Source organism: Musca vetustissima, unplaced genomic scaffold (genome assembly GCF_032173495.1).
Source record: "Musca vetustissima isolate MV318-11 ecotype Yass unplaced genomic scaffold, APGP_CSIRO_Mvet_v1 utg8651, whole genome shotgun sequence".
In the NCBI taxonomy this organism is placed as follows: Eukaryota; Metazoa; Arthropoda; class Insecta; order Diptera; family Muscidae; genus Musca; species Musca vetustissima.
The window spans coordinates 44,461-63,340 of record NW_026877434.1 but is presented as its reverse complement, the minus strand read 5'-3'; the positions used below and the strand labels follow the sequence as shown (position 1 = coordinate 63,340).

General features: G+C 31.9%; 1 protein-coding gene across 1 annotated transcript in view; it reads right to left on the bottom strand.

Annotated features, from left to right (window-relative positions):
• The window catches only part of LOC133322012 (proton-coupled amino acid transporter-like protein CG1139), a 76,663-nt gene extending 58,559 nt beyond the window's left edge, over positions 1-18,104 (bottom strand). Inside the window, exon 1 of the mRNA XM_061531080.1 lies at positions 17,988-18,104. Coding sequence (XP_061387064.1) covers positions 17,988-18,065 — 78 coding nt within the window. The 5' untranslated portion in view covers positions 18,066-18,104. The remainder of the gene's footprint in view (positions 1-17,987) is intronic.
• Positions 18,105-18,880: the final 776 nt, after the last annotated feature.

Genomic DNA, 18,880 nt, shown 5'->3' with positions numbered 1-18,880 from the left:
TTCAAGTTTATCGACTGCATTATTTAACGGAAAATCTTAAATGGATGAAAGCTTTTTTCATTCATAAATGCCAAAGCTTTTTAGTATCAACTTTCAAATAAATGAAACGTGTTGTATACTGAGGAAATTTCATAAAGAGTCTGTTGTTACTTATTATACATTAGCGTGGTTCCGATTTTATTATATTAGTTTTATATATTTTAAAATAAATATTTATTTTATTCTCTAAATTATTTCTGTATTTCTCAATCGCCATTTCAAGAGTTGGTTTAAACCCTGTTGGTCATACCTATAATATCACCACAATATTTTACTAACATTCATTCCATACCTCCGCCAATGCCAGACGTAATCTATGACACATTCGTTTCACTTAATTACAAAATAAATCTAGATTATAGTATTTTGTAAAGACCGCCACAAAACTTGGCATGCAACAATAGTTGAAAACAAATAATAATTACATATTAGAACAATCCGTGGAAATATTTAAAGCAGATTGAAATACAAAAAAATTAAATAAACTACAAATAGAATAATTACTCAACTCAATTTAAGATTCTCCCACACAGATGCATGTGGTATAACAGACACTACAATTAACAAAACAAGTGAAAAAGCGTTAAGTTCGGCCGGGCCGAACTTTGGATACCCTCCACCATAGATATACTGACAGGTACTTGAAATGAACATATAAGGAAAATACCAAAAAGTGGACATATACCGACATTTCTACAAACCTATTATATAAACCATAATAAAAATTTCAAAATGGATAATTATACCCTCAGCCTTATGGCTAATGAGGGTGTATACACTTTGACACGGTGAAAATGTGCCTCATCGAAATATATTTGTTTTAGACCCCATGTTTCTGTGGACAAAATCCGTTTCAGAAAATTTAGATTTCATCCAAACTTTGTCCATCTTACTATTTCTTCTAAATTTAGTTCAATTTCGTAGATGGGGAATATCGGTCCACTCCTTCTGGTACCTCCCACACAGGGGCTAGGTCTAAATGCGGGTTATAGTTCATTATCGAACCTTACGTTCTAGTTTTTTATCTCGATATCCTCCGCAGGTGAAAAGATTACAACAGTGTCTTAGAACCAAACCCAAAACACAGAACAAATCAGAAAACGATTTTAATATAAAAAATGGAGTTATATGGGGACTACCCCAAAAAGGGGGTGAATATTAATAATTTTTGGTGGAGAGATTTGTTACCATATACGACTACAAAATACCAAATTGCAGCGAATTCGCTTGAAAAATGCGCTCAAGAACCCCAAAATACCGAAAATTAGGGGTACCCTTATACGGGGGTTACCCGAAAAAATGAACCTATATTCATAATTTTTTGTGGAGAGATTTGGAACCTATTAAGAACTCAAAATACTAAATTACATCCAATTTGGTGAAAAAATACGACCAAGACCCCCAAAAATACTGAAAATTAGGAGATACCGTTATATGGGGGCTACCAGAAAAAGTGGACCTATATTTATACTTTTTTGTGGAGACATTTAGTATCCAATAGTAACCCAATAGACCAAATTTCAGTGAATTCGGTTGAAAAAACGCGCTCAAGAACCTCAAAATACCGAAAATTGGGGGGTACCCTTATATGGGAGCTATGCCTAAACGTGGACCGATATATCCTATCTTCGAACTTGACCTGCATGCAGACAAAAGACAACCTTATGCAAAATTTCAGCACCCTATCTCAATTCCTTCAGAAGATAGCGAGATTACAACAGACGGACAGACGGACGGTTATTGCTAGATCGTCTTAAAATTTTACTCTGATCAAGAATACATATACTTTATAGGGTCGAAAATCAATATTTCGATGAGTTACAAACGGAATGACAAAATTAATATACCCTTCATACTATGGTGGGGGGTATAAAAAAAAACAAAAACAAATGCGGAAAATATTTCACAGATTTGATCTTGGAGGAAAATTGCAATGTAATGAACATCATGAAGGTTATAGATATTACAGTGGTCGGCATATTTATTGGGCGAATTTAGTCGTACTACCGTATTATTATTGAAACCATAATTGAGTTTTAGAAATAGCTTATCTTTTGAGATGTAGGGTTAAACTAAACTAAACGATATGTTTGTCATGCTGAACGTAATTTTGTTTTTATTTCCAACTGCAATTGATATATCTATTTTTTTTTTGTTTTTTTTTTTATTTTACTGATATAAAAAATACATCTTCAACAATAATCTAAACACTTCATATAGAGTAGTTGAAATCTATAATTGTGTTCATTATATTTTAATTTTGATAAAAGGTTTATAAATTGTTCTAATAAATAATAATTTTAACACGTCCATTATCTATGTGGGAAATAAATATATAAAAAAAAAAACTTTTTTAACCTTATCATAAATATATTTACTTCTGCACTTAATTTTTTTTTCATCTTTAAAATTGCTTACAATTTAAAAAAATAATAATTTTAAGTAGGTAGTCTTCCGAATAACACAAGTCATTTTCGTTAAGAGTACACGTCTAAGGGTTTGATTTTTACATTTATATTTAAATAATTTGTAATTTTATAATAAACGTGTCAAACCACTGGAGCCGCATACAAATATAATAAAACCAGCTTATAGTATTCTTATACAAAAGAAATATATCCTAAAATATTTAATAAATTCACAATTTGAACTAGATATTCATTTCAAACAAATCTATCAACATTTCTTCTTAGTCATATTTTTAGTGCAGTTTCTTAATATTATATTATTAAATTATACTTGAATTATTTTATTTCAACATGATTTAAACTTTCCCATGAAATATGACATAATTTTTTTTAATAACACTTTAACATTATTTGCAATTCAAATATCAAATGCAAGTATATTTACCAACGAGTTGAATAATTATTGAAACACAAATGTTGCATACAAGTAGTATAATGTGAGTTATGTCATTTCTCATTGTCTGGCTCAAATATGCAATTAAAATTCCATAAAACCAAAAAAAGAGAAACATGACAATTGAAATAGTATACAGGTTTTGCCATCGCGTCACCATACTGTCAATGTGATTTTTAGCTCCCAACATTAGATCATTACAAAAAACTGATGTTTTGATTTGGTTTTCATAGAAGTAATAAAAACAAAAGTTGTGTTAAATATCTAGATTTTAAATTGGTAAAATAATTCCGTGCAATGCCTATTTGCATATTCAAAAAAAAATTCTAAAAAAAAAACAGAAACACACATGGTGTTCAATTAACAATTAAATACAGTTTAATTTTAATTGTGTGCTTATTGTTTTATATTTATGTATTTATATTCAGAACACCTAAATAAAATTGTGGTAGACCCAAGTTTTAATTATTTCCCATTAAAGATTTTTTTGATGGAAATGTTCAAGGAACTACGTGATTTGAGACATTATGCATTTATTATTTAAAAATATTTTTGATTTGTCATTATTGTAATAAAATATATTGCTTGTTTTTTTTTTATTTGAGGTTATAGAGAATCGTTCATTGCCAATTTTTGTCAATATTGATGTTGAACGTGCAATGATTTTTAAAATCAGGAAGAATTATATTACAATTTAAAAAACTAGTGAGTAGTACACAACTACCACGAAAAGTTGATTTGACCCTCGGAATATTGAGCGATCATCATCTAAACAGCCGCTCTAAGTATTTGGTCACATCCCTTTCACCTTGTACAATATTCGATGTTCTGCCTATAATAATTGCCTCAGGAGCGACTAAAAAATCTGGCAAAATTAAAGTTATCGGTTCAATGCACACGCTGAATGAAATCTCTCGGAACTTCATGTACAATTTCAAAGCGATCAACGCGACATTTCCGTCCTCGCCTTTACCTAATTACGTATAACTGTCACATCAATTTGAAGGTCAACAACTCCTCTTGGATGATAGTATATCCAAGAGGAGTTGTTCCAGGGTATATGTCCTTCAGGAGCAAGTATATACGCCCCAGAATAAACATTTTGTAATTTTTCACACAAAAGTCAGTGTCCATTTGACCCGCTAAATATTGACCGATCTTTATCAAAAAAGGTATGCTTATTCTTTGGCCCGATCCCCTTCTCCATGTAAAATTTCACGATGTTCGGACCATAACTGTGGCCTCTGGAGCGACCAGAAAAACCGACAAAAATTAAGTTTTTGGTCAATTTCATCCCCTAAATATTAACCGATGTTTACCAAAAACAATAGGGGTCTTCATTAACCAAAACCCATCCTACATGCAAAATTTTGTGAAGATTGGTCCATAACTGTGGCAAAAATTGTAATGGACATATGGACGGACGGACGGACACACATGTCTAGATCGCCTCACCTAGTCGAGATATGACGATCGCGGCGTTACAAACTTTTGGGGCTGCACAAAGCTATAATACCCTGACATCATAGTTGTGTAGGGTATAAAAAGTGATAAAATATGTGCAGACATTGCTAGTACTCCTAGCATGTTTGGTATTGCAATTGGAATATATTGATCAAAATTTTGGTGTATCCTCCATATACGATACCCCCAATAATCGTGTTTTAGGGATTTTGATTTGTTTGGTGATTTTGGAATTTTTTTCAACTGAAACACGTCTAACAGAAGCTCCTATAATATGATACCCCAATAAGGGGATTTTTACACGTTTTTAATCAAATTGGCTGGAAATTGGTATTTTGGGTTCTCAAAAGATACCATCTCGTCTCGGCACTAAAAATTATGAATATTGACCCGAGTCGGTATTTTGCGAATTTTGGAAAGTCTCTTTAACTGAATTGACTGTAATTTGGTATTTTGTATTCTCACTGACAGTCAAATCTCTCTACCAAAAATACAAATATTAATTTATTATAGCCCCATAAAACCGTACCCCACTCTTAGATATTATGAGAATTTCAATAATTTTTTATGACTTATTTTTCATTATGTTCAACGTATGTTCTCTAAGATATGTACGTTCTCTAAGAAGTCCCCACTAATTTTAGATATTTTGATTGCCATTCTTATGGTAACATCGTTTTTACTTGTTTATAATATTTTTCTTCTTTGAATACATTTGAATCCACGAAAAAAGTCCACGGTACCTTAAGGCAGTTTTTCGTATTTTTCTTCCTGAGCATATTATCTTGTGTTTTATTAAAAAAAACTTGAAAATGTTACTTTGTTAGATCAATCAAATTAAAGTTTCTGCCCGGTGTAGACATTAAAACCGGATTTCAACATAACACTCAAACCTTAAATAGAAATTTGCAGAGAAGATTCACTCGTTTCACAAAACAATAGTGAAAATGAAAAAAATACAATTTTCAAATTGCCACAGTTCATGATGATTTCTTTTTTTTTCATTTTTTAATTTCTTACACTATTAACATAATGCAAAATGACTCAGTCCCTCCAACACTTCACAACATACCCACTGTTTTATTGTTTCTTGGCAAGCCTAACTTTAAGAGAAGCTTTAATGTCAAAGAAACACAAAACAATTAACTTGGCTTACTTTTCACTTTTGCTGTTGTATTATATTTTTATTTTGTATTTGTTTTATTCAGTTATAATATTTTATTCTTAAGGGGTTATTACCTCAGGTTCGGCCAACACACTACTAAAATGTCCACTCTGCTGTGACCATAAAAGTGAACTCGCCCCACAGGCTAAACGTGCAAATATCTTCTTAAGGTAAATACTGATATGGATTTATATATTAGAATATCTCTATATATTGTCGCCTAGATAATGAATGCAACATTTATCCAGATAAACTATAGCCGCCGCCACCAATCAGCATGAGTCAAGGTTCACATTTTTTGGGGCTATACATAAAAGACACATTTGACGATTTTTTTTCTTCTGACTTATTTTAATATGGCGCAATATTCTCTTCTTCTTTCAGTTTATTTATTTAATTAAAATAAATTCGATTTATTTGTTGTTATCTAAAAAACGTAACTAGCTAACACACCTCCATTGTGGTATATTTATTTATTATCTTCATATATAAAGATTTTTTTCTTTTTGTAGAATATAATTAATTTAGAATTTCCACCAACTAATTTTTTGGGTATTGATAACTAGACGGGGGTTTAAATTTAAATATAAGCAGAAGACGTCTTGTAATTAACGTCAAATGTGAAGTATTTTAGGATAACTCGAATTTTTTTTATAATGACCTTGAGTCTTTGTCCAAATGCCGCTTTGGGCAGAGGAGGAAACATGAAAGAGTTAGGTGATTAGTGAAAACCAACGAGCAGATGAAACACTTGGAATTTTGCAATACATTGAAATATTCATCGAAGACGAATATGACAAAGGGTTTGGTGACAGTGGTCATTGTAAGCGATATTGAAGAAAAGGCAGACTTTTTTCGGGACTATAACCAATAGGTCGTTATAAATAATTTCGACTGCGTATTCTTCATAAGAATAAAATTGTATGTCCATTTAGGTGTTCCTATCTAATTACATCAAAATTTGCACATATATTTGTTAATACTGCACTCTCGCTTTGAAATAGCCCCATATATGTTTTATTGGCATAGTTTTCCAATTGAAGTGACCATACAAAATATTTTGGGCTTCGTAACATACTTTTTCCAATCATAGAGGCTGTGCCTCCATGAATATACATGGTATAATAATAGAAGGTAACAGCAAGTGTTGTTGTACAACAAACGATACAACAACCACATGGAAATTTGTTGTTGTAAGTTATATTAGTGTCAACGTCTTTTGACAGAAAAATGTAAACAGACAAATTATCAACAAATTATTTTATTTTGAAAATTAAATATTTTCGAATCTTAAAAATAAAATTTGAAAAACATGAATGAAAATCTATCTAATTTATATTTCTATCGCTTCCACGTCTTTCCTATAATTAAGCCATTGCCACTTATATGTGTAATACCTATGAAAATGCAGGGAATTGCAAGTTATTCCATGAAGAAAGATTTGCTTCCTCAAACTTTCCCAGTAGGCAGATTGAGTAAATGTAATACGAGAGCACATTTAATAAAGAACAATTTCAAATTGTATGCGTTACCAATTTTCCTGTTGGGTGATTTTTAAAAACATAATTTTTCATATTCATATTGACACTAGTATTACGTTGGAATCAAATCAGGTGGGATTTGCTGTTACCTTTTATAATTGAACCATGATGAATATACATATATTGTTTTGTTTCGTTTCTCCTTATTGGCATATGTTTATGTTCTGTTTCATTAGAACAAACAAAATAATTTTATTTCTCCTCAATATAGTGTGAACCCATATCTATTTACTTTTAATTCCTGTTTTCCATTTTTTCTGAAAATATTGCTGTTTTAAACACAATTTTATATATAAACCAGTAAGGAAAGTAGTAAAGTCGGACTGGGCCGACGATATGATACCCTTCACCACTTTGGGTATCATATCGTCAAGACTTTTATGCCATGTACAGACGAGCGTTGTTCGCTCTCTCATTCGTTGTTCGACCCTTAATTATGAAGTTATTACTTAGTTCCCCATACAAAATTGTCTGAGCGAACACCGACTTTTGTACGTTGTTCAATTCGAATCACTCTCTGAATAACCAATAAATTTGTCCCATCCCTAACAATTGAGAGTATTTATCGAAAATAAATTCATTTTGACAGTTTGAAAATATTTATGAAATTTTCAAACTTTTTCAGTAAAATTGAAAATCATAAATGAAAAGTAAAAAATTGTATAGTTGCAGGATAGGATGTAAATTTTGTTTTCTACATAATGCAATATGCATTTCATTTTCCTTGATTCTAATTAACGTACAAAACAAGAAACAAATGTGGGGAAACTCAAACAAAAAATTCTCCAAATTTGTATATGTGAAAGTATGTGACATTTGAATTGAGAAAATATAAAAATGTATTAAAAACAACAAAATTTTCAGAAAAAATGGAAAACATGAATGAAAAGTAAATAGATATGGGTTCTACTATAGTCAGGAGAAAGAGAATTATTTTTTTTTTTTAGATCCCTATGTAATTCACTAAAATATGTTACATTTTTGGTGTAAAACAAGAAACAAAAAGTTTGAAATAAAAAACTCTGATGACATGAATTATGAATAGTGTTGTATGAATTACGTACATGAATTAACCCATGTACGTAATTCTGAGAGCGAACTACGTTGCTCGGATGCCCGTCAGAACATGGCATTATAATATATTGTAATTAGAATTTATATCAAAATAATTTAGAAAATACATATGCGAATTTTGTAACACCAATGTCTGAAATAAAGAAACAATGGAATGCAAAACTAGTCACAATTGAGTGAGAGGAAAGTCGGTGGTTATTAGCAACAGAAACGGTTGTCGCCGAACAAGGAAAGGTGGTTGTGGTGGTGTGTTTATTTCGTACAATCAATACATTTGTTTTGTCACAAGAGAGGGAGAGGGAGTGGTAAAATCAGCAAACTAGTGATTAAGTGGTCGAAAAAATAGTGGCTTGGTCATAACTATAAGAAATTTTACTTGTATTCAAAGCGAGGTACATTTACAATATGAAAAAAATTAACTATGAATGAAATTATGAAAATATCAAGAAAGTTCTTTAATTTCTGAAATGAATCGGAAAGCCAGATTACCAGAGTTCACAACAGCTCATATTATTTGCAATTCAAGTCAGTGGGGAAATATTATGCTCTCGGATGTATTAAAGTTAAATATTAAAGACTCAGACGTGAACAGTGATGGTTCACGTGACGAATTTTTAGGTTTTGGGCTGTCAAAAAGGTGTAAACGTCGAAAATATAATATAACTGTATAAAATGTAATGAATGTAGTAAACGTCATTTATTTAAATATTATCACTCTATATAGTTATTTTCAAGAATATACATTATTTTTACATATATGTATCAGACTATTCCTTACTAGAACTGATAAAAAATTCTTAATTTTTGCACATGTCAAAATTAATTTGGAACTCATCTATCACTTTTAAATAAGATTTAATCATGGTTGTTACATCTTATATTTATAAATTTTAGGGGCAGAGAACTTCATAATATTTATTAATATAAATTATTTAGCAATTTTTGCCACTGAACACATGATGTGCGCACATTTCGAAAGAAAATATTTTGAAGCAATCCACTATTTTAAACAAATCAAGATTACTATGAATTGATGTAAACTTCATTTACTTTATTTATCCAACTAGATTTAAGTCTATAAATGCAGCTCTAGTTTGAATTTAAAATGTAACTACAACACTGTAAATAATATTAGAATCTTATCGATCTTTTAAGAATGATATCGATAACGATTAACATATTTTGTAACCCAGAAAAGGGTATAAAAGAGCGAAGGAAATACTAGAAGTCGCTCATTAAGCAATCTCCATTCAAACACGATACATCGGATTCATCTGATAAGAAATATTTTCAATCTCCATTCAAACACGATACATTGCAGTATCCATCTGATAAGGTTGCGCTGAATAGTAATAAGGTCGGTCTTTAAAAATAATCAAGTCGTGTATTCATTTATGGCTAAATTTATGAAAAAATTTCATCGCTGGAAATTTTCATTTACATTTTGAAAGCTGAATGCTCTCAAAGGCAAATTTATGAAAAAATTGGAAACCTATGACTGCATGAGACTACCTTGTATAATTATGCCATGATTTTTTGTAGAAAAAATTTTGGAAAATTTGATATAGATTTAAGAAAAGCATACGCAATTTACAAATGGATTAATGGAATTCGCTATTTTGTCAAAAACCTAATGGTTTTTGGCGGGTTTCCGACGTTTCTGACGTATGTATTTTACGTCGGAAATGTATGTCATATACGTCACTATATCTGACGGATCATCTCTGGACTTGAACAAAAATTACCATGAGAAAGTCCAAAACTAAAAGGCTCATTCCAAGAATACTGGGAAGCATGGAGCTTCAGTTTTGACCATGCAAAAATTGTGTCCATTTGATTTTCCATAAAATAGTTTTTATTTCAAAATAAATATTTGCGTTTATATTTTTTGTTGTTTTTTTTTTTTAATGAATAAATTACCTATATATTTCTGAAACCCCGTTCACTATAGCTTTAGGTTTTGCATCCAGTGTATATTGAATAATTTCTGGAAATACATTTTTTTATTCACCAAGAATCCTATTTGCCAAATTATAGGCACATCGATGAGAAATTTCGTTTTAAATCTTCAAAATGGGGTAGGACATTTATGTGGGGGCAATATACAAAATTGAACGCACATAGAACTTTTTCCGCAAATGCGTTATACCCAAGAAAAACAATTGATAATTTTCTTTATATAGTATATACTCAACCTTCCAAACCCATTTATGAAAAAGAATGGCCACATCCGTGAAAAAATGTGGCTAAAGTCTTCAAAATAGCGAAATTGGCTACCATACCACAATTGAATAACGACCACCTGATTTTCGGACCAACAACAAATTGCGATAATTTATTTTGTCTACAAACTAGAATTAATGCATATCTTTTGTCAGGGTATGCACACTATATTTAGAAGTGTCTTATCTCTCTTGCTATAAAACGTTGAGGTAATACATTAATAAAGATAAATTATTCGATTTAAGTTTTTCACACATCTTAAATATACATTGACGATGTAATTGCATTTTTTTGAAAAATTCAATTGTAACAATTGAATTTTATTGCTAGTTGACGCTATTGCTCCAATTCATCATGACTACAGTCAATTTCTATTTTATAACGAGCATATTCCTGCAACATGAGCTGAACAATTCAAATGTCATAAATCGGCCAGCCAATTATTCTATTTTGTGAGCTTTATTAAAACATAGAACTGCATTTGAAAAAAAAGGAAATTGTTGTCCTCTGAGCAAATGAACTCCCAAATTGCATGGGGGTTGGACAATTCGGCTAGGCCTTTAACACGCCGAATATAGGGCAGGATTTTTTTTTCTTTTTTGAAAATAATATATTTATATTTTGTATACCACCATGAAATGTGGGGTATATGTTAGAAAATACCTAACATTTTCGTTAATTTGAAACTAAAATAGTGCACTCTATTGTGCATTAGGTCCATTCGCACCGGCCAAAATCTCTTTTAACCGGTTTTTTAATGTGTGCCATACACACTTTTCACACAATTGTAAATATTTTATCTACACAATTTAACTCATAATTGCAAACGTGAAAAGACTTTGTTTTTATTTTTATTATATTATAAACCAATATAGTTATCATCAACATCAGGTTGCAAGGTATTTACAATTGTCTCGAACAAAACAAAAAACACGTTCGCGTATCAAAATGTCTATACTGTGAAGATGCAATTAAAACAAATGGTTCACATTTTACGTCAAAATATGCAAGGGCAATACAAAATAAGTTTTCTTTTTTATTTTTGCAAATCTTGTCTGTATTTTATAACATGTATTTTATGGTGAAATTAAGTCTTAAGAAGATTCTAAAAATGTGGTCTACAGAAATAATCATAACGTAAATGTATATGCAACTGTAAGTTAATTTAATTTAAATTCATCTTTTTCCAAGCTTTGCATTCATTGATTTAGCTATGACCATCGGAATCAATTGGCTCCAAACTTATTATTTTGAATTCTCATTAAGTAGCAAATCTCCTTACCAACAATTTTTATACCCTTCACCACACTGTGGTACAGGGTATTATGCCTTTGTGCATATGTTTGTAACAGGCAAAAGGAAACGAGATAGACACATGGTTCCTTTTGAGAATATGCATAGAATCACTTTCTAAGTCGATTTATGCATGTCCGTCCGTCTGTCTGTCCATGTTAAATTGTAAACAAAGTACAGGTCGCATTTATGATCCGAATTGGATGAAATTTGGCATAGGTCACTTATTCGTCCGAACCCTATAAATATCTTTTGATTTATATAGCTTGCAACCGATTTAATGTAAACGGTCCCTATATATATTTCGATTTGCACGAAATTTGGTACAGCCTAATCATTTAGGTCTAGAATGATGTCTGCCAAGTTTCGTGAAAATTGGTCCAGATTTAGATATAGCTCCCATATATAGTTTCGTCCCATTTCATGTAAATGGTGCCCCAATGTCCCAATATATCTTTTGGTTTGCACGAAATTTGGTATAACGTGCTGAATTAAGCCCAGAGTGATGTAAGCCAAGTTTGGAGAAAATCGGTCCAGATTTAGATATAGCTCCCATATATAGTTTCGTCCGATTTCATGTAAATGGTGCCCCAAAGTCCCTGTATATTTTTCGATTTGCCCGAAATTTGGCATAACGTACTGAATTGAGCCTAGAATGATGTCTGCCAAGTTTCGTGAAAATTGGTCCAGATTTAGATATAGCTCCCATATACAGTTTCGTCCGATTTCATGTAGATGGTGCACCAAAGTCCCTATATATCCTTCGATTTGCACGAAATTTGGCATAACGTACTTAATTGAGCCTAGAATGATGTCTGCCAAGTTTCGTGAAAATTATGATATAGCTCCCTTTTATTATAGATTGATTTTAAGTAATTGACGTACTAAGGAACCAATAGGAACAAAACGTTCTGCAATTAGTATAACCTAACCTGTGACAAGTTTGTTTGAAATCGCTCAATATTTGGATAGAGCTTCCATATATATTTTCGCCCGATTTCAAGTAAATTGGGCATCAAACTCCTCATGTTAGTCAGATTGACATCAAATTTTGCACAACGTGCAAAATTGAGCATAGAATTACGTAGTTGCGTTTTCTAGAAGTACAGACATAGCCCAACGGATGACCTATTTATATTTGTTTGAAGTCGATTAATTTACTTTATGGATAGATCTAGGTAGATTCACATTTAGATAAATATCACATTTTCTTTCATCCAATTTTATGTTAAGGGTATCATATAGTCGGCCCCGTCCGACTTTACTACTTTCCTTACTGGTTAAAATTGGTGCAATTTCTATGGTAGATTGGGTTAGAGCTCATATATCGGTCCCCAATTATTCCGTATTTGCACGAAATTGGGACTAATTTGATATTTTAGGTTATCAATGGGTGTCCAATCCTCCTAAAAAACCGATCTATTTAATTATTTTGATTTTCCATTAAATGGTGTCCGGTAACAAAACTAAAGAACTTATCGATATAAAAAATCAGAATGCTATTATTATAAGCAAAAAAAAATCGTCATAATAACCACAAGAAGATCAGGAAACAAAAATACTGCAGCTTAGTGATATTTTTAATTTTAACACATTTTTTAGTAATTTCAAACCGCTATGTGTTGAAAGGTATAACAAATGACCCGCACAATTTAGAATAAAAAGTGTACTTTAAAACGACAATATATGCTTATAAGTGATTCATAAAGTGTCCATGTGATTTTGTCATAAATGGGTTATATATTACATAGAAAAAAAATTTAATTATTATTATTTTAAATTTTTCTCTACATTCTTTTTTACAAGAATCAACCACAATTCTGATGGCAGAATTAGTACATTTACAATACGAAGCGATTTAAATAATTTGGACTGTATACACAAATTAGTACTGTACACATTTTTGCTCTCATCTCTATATTAAAAAGCTCATAACTTTACAAAAAAAAAAATTGAATTTTTTGGATTTTTCTTTTGATATGAGTTGTCCATAATCAGGTCTTGACATAGGAAATCCAAAAAATGCATATATAATAGCTGTATAATAAATATAAGCTCTAAAACGTTTTGTTGCCTGTGGGCAACATTTTAGCCAACTTGCTGTAGTAGCCAACTTACTGTAGTAAGGTCAAAGTAGTAACATATGTCCGGGCTAGACCTTTATACGGGGGAAATGGCAAAACATGGATGTTTTTCTCACTCCGAGAACCCGGTGGACTCACACAGAAAAAAATTAATGAATATTTACTTAATTTCATTCATAGCATATTGTACATTTAGCTCCTTCTGAATAGATGCAAAAATTCTTCTAATCATGAGGAATACGATATTTATCCAAAAAATGTAAACATTTCATAAATATCATAACTTTTTTCCTACATCGCTCTACTTCACCGTTATTTGCGCTCATTTTTCCTCTCTCTCTCTCTCTCTCTCTCTCTATTTCCATAGAAACACGCCACCACCCTCAAACACATTCCTTCCAAGTTGTTTTTTCTTACTCTTTGACAAGAAACCAGTATTTCAAGTTTTATGAATTACATTCATAAAATGCAGAAATCCCGACTTTGGCAAACATTTTATGAACACTATTCATAAATATATGTGTTTTATGTGTACTGCCATGAACATACATCGAAAATTATCTCATGTTATTTACACTTCAAGAATTCTGAATAACAGTCACATCGTTGTGGCTAAGATCTTCAAAAAATGACAATTAAAAAAAATCGTTAAGTTTGGCCGAACAGAAATTTGTATGCCCTTTGCTTTAAATAAATAAATAAAGAATATATCATTAGAATGTATATACTATTAAGTAAAATTGAAAAAAAATATTTGGATTCGTTGCCATGTATACGCCTGTCCATAGGGGAAATCCTTAAGCCCCGGCCGAAGGCCGGCTACTTAAAAACAATACATTTAATTCTGAAATTGCTCTTAAAAAAGGATATGGATTGCGTAGGCATGTATGCGCCTGTCCATAGGTGAAATCTTAAGCCCCGGCCGAAGCCCGCTGCTTAAATTGGAAACACGAGAATACATACCCGCTATGTTTATGCTTTTTTGGGAAAGTACTCGTTATAAGCTATAAAATAATACCCATATTGCCTTTGTGGCATTAGTAAAACGGACGTTATAATCAAGATATGCTCCGAAATTTTAAGGCCCATATCTCGGGAAGTATGCATTTCCCCCACATAAAATATATTTTACTGTAATCAGCTCAACGAGGACTACTTACGGATCCGAGTGGAGCCCCTAAACTAGACTCGATAATTTTTGGTGGTGAAATTTGACATCCAAAGACAATTCAAAAATACCAACTTATAACCAATTTGATTGAAACTGGTGCTAAAAATCAGAAAAATACTGAATATTTGGGATTACCTTTAAAATGGAAACTATGCTAAAAAGTGCACCAATATTGACAGTTTTTGATAGGAAGATTTTCTGCCCAATGTAAATTCAAACATGTCCATACTTCACAAATAACGAAATTTGGGATGTAACGTTATATGGGGGATTTTCGAAAAAGGAACCAACATGAACCAATATTAAATATTTATTTTCGGTTTAAAAATGCTGCCAATTTTTTTTTAATAATAGAGCCGTGTCGTAGTATGGGGCCTATATCAAAACATTGACCAATATAACCCAGTTCCAATGACAAATATCAAGGCTAATACGGCATATAAATTTATGCTGATTTTATCTATCTATACTTTAAGTGATCTCCGACGAATATTCGAGTAATTGCAATTGAAATGAAAACTTCAAAAAGCACTCCACCTAGTGGAGCAGTGTACAAAAAGAACTTGTTGCAGGTACTTCACCTAGTGATGCAGTCGGTGCATGAAAATAACTTGTTTGCAGGTAATTCCCCAGAAAATGTGGCATACTAAACCACTAAACCAAGCCATGATTGTGAATATATTTGACAGTTTATATTAGTAACATATTCGAGTAGACTGCACACTATTTTACAGAGTCTCAGCATATGTCGGGAGATAAGAAACAAAAATTACATATTTGAGACTTCATGTTGTTTACGACTGGTTCAGTAATATCATAAACAAGTGAAAAAGCATTAAGTTCGGCCGGGCCGAACATTGGATACCCTCTACCATAGATATAATGACAGGTACTTCAAATAAAAAAAAGGGAACATACCAAAAAGTGTGGCTATACCGACATTTCTACAAACCGATCATGGTTCTAAATATTGACCCTAGACCCCATGTTTCTTTGGACCAAATTTTTTTTCTCTTTCAAAATTAGTTCAAGTTCGAACATGGGAAATATCGGCCCACTCCTTCTGGTACCTCCCACACAGGGGCTAGGCCTAAATGCGGGTTACAGTTCATATATATGAATATATATATAATGTTAATTCCGCAGATGAAATGATTTCAACAGAGTCTTAGAACCAAACACAAACAAATCATATAACTATTTTAATATAAACCAGTGAGCGGAGCAGTATAGTCGGACGGGGGCGACCATATGATACCCTACACAACTTCCACGAAAGTCTAACTTTCTGTATTTCTATGTTCTGAGCTTGGGCAACATTTCGCGATATTTGTACCCTCTTGACCGACTAGAGGTCAACAAATATTACTAATATTCATAAGAGCCCTTCTAATTACTTGTCCAGATTCCATTCACCCTTTGTGTTGTGAAGTCCGGCTATCAATTGTGGCCTATAGATCGACTCGAAATTATACAAAAAATTAAGTTTTCGGTCCACTTCACCCCAAAATTATTATCTGATCATCACCGAAAATTATTGGCGTTGTCCTTGACCATACCTGGATCCTCATCACAAATTTCAAAGCGATCAGCTCTATATTTCCGCCCTTTAGTGTGGTAATGGGTTACTAAATAATATCTGAATACCTAAACACCTGTAAATATTTAAGTGTTACTCCCACATCCGTGCACATACGACAATATAATTGGTTTATATAAAAGTTTTTGGTCCATTTTATCCCCTAAATATTAACTGAACTTTTCCAAAAACAATAGGGGTCTTCATTGGCCAGAACCCATCCTATATCGCGTTTACAAATTATAATGGACAGCCTGTATCGCGTTTACAAATTATAATGGACAGACGGACGGACGGATAGACATGTCTAGTCAAGATATGACGATCGGTATATCTTAAGGTGGGTCTAGGACCAATATTTCACGGCGTTACAAACTTTTGGGCTGCACAAAGCTATAATACCCTGACAATATAGTTGTGTAGGGTATAAAAAGTGGGTTATAAGGGGACGACACCAAAAAGGGGGCGAATATTAATAATTTTTGGTAGGGATATTTGTTACCATATACCACTACAAAATACCAATTGCAACAACTTCGGTTGAAATCGCACTCAAGAACCCCAAAATACGGAAAATTGGGGGTACCCTTATATGGGGGCTATTAAGAACTCAAAATACTAAATTACAGTTAATTCGGTGTAAATTACGATCAAAAACCCCAAAATACTCAGTTAGGAGGTACCGTTATATGCGGGCTACCAAAAAAATGGACATATATTTATAATTTTTTGTGGAGACATTTAGTACCCAATAAGAACCCAATGTACCTAATTTCAGCGTATTGGGTTGAAAAACTAGGGTCGGAAATGAATATTTCGATGAGTTACAAACGGAATGACAAAATTAATATACCCTCCATACTATGGTGGAGGGGTATGAAAAGAATGGTCAACAATGCTCCTGTATAAATTATTTCACATTCATTGATTTTTTCAAAACCAATCATGTCATAAATCATAAGTAAATCATAAATAAATCAAAAATTCTTAATCCAGGATATTTTAAAGAATATTTTTACAAGGTGTATCATAAGCGTGGACTTCAATATTTTTCATGGTGTATCATATCCGTGAATTTTATAAAGAATATTTTTATCAGCGTCTATCATAGCATAACACATTTGAGACATTGTGACTTCATGTTGCCTTCGAAGAACAGACAACAATGCTCCTTCCACTACATATTAATAATATGCATCACACACACACATTCATAAAATATATCGCCTTAAAAATCACATTATTTTCTACGTTCTGCGTAATAACTGTGTAAATTATTTCAAATCTATTGATTTTTATTTTATTTCAAAGCCAACTTGAGAAAAAGTTAAATATCTTTATATTTAATAACCGGTTAAATAAAATTTGTGTTTTAAACGTATACCCAAAAAAAAAACAATAACAAATGCAATTTAATTAAAATTCACTTGTGGTATTAACCTTAAATGCTCTTTAAAAGTCGTCATAACAATCACTCATAACGTTCACTTACATGATCCATAGATCCATTTGTGGTTGTTGTTCCATTACCCACGGATCCATTGCGTTGTGTTATCGTCGACACGGTCATCTTATCGGCTAATCTTTATATGGTGAGTTTGTTTGTTGTCTTTTGGTGTCACCTTTTCGGTTGGCGGGGTTGGTGCGAATTAAAATGTCTTTATATTCACCCAAAAAAATACACCAACAAAATTACATTCGTAAAATAATAATGAACTTCCGATTCTTGCAACCACACAATTACACTTAACAATAAAGGTTATGGGAATTTTCGTTTTATTATTTTTTAACGGTGTCTGCATCCAACCGTCATCATTTAGTATTTTTGAAACACAATAGAAAAAAATAATTACTATAACCAACAAAACTTAAAACTCGTTATTATAGTAACAATCACGTCAAATGAACTTTTGAGTTCAGCAACAAATGTTGTTGCTTGAAACAGCAAACGTTAAATAAATTCAAAATTCTATCAAAAAATGTTTTAAAACAAAACACACAAATAAAAGTAACAACATAAACAAACTCGATTTGTTTGCAATTTACTTTGCTTTGGAGCAGTGTAATCGACATTCGGCATTTCCACTCAAATTCAGTTGTTAATGCCAATCGTGCACAATGGGTTGTGATATGTGGTTTATTTTAACAGATTTATGTGGGCCGTTTGAGAATTATAATAAAATAAAATTGGGTCAAAGTTTAACACAGCTAGTCTATTTGGCCCTATTGAAAGTGGGGAAAATCGGTTCAGATTTAGATATAGCTCCCATATATATTTTCGTCCGATTTCATGTAAATGGTGTACCAAAGTCCTATATTTTTCCGATTTGCATGAAATTTGGCATAGCGTACTGACTTGAGTCTAGAATGATATGTGTAAAATTT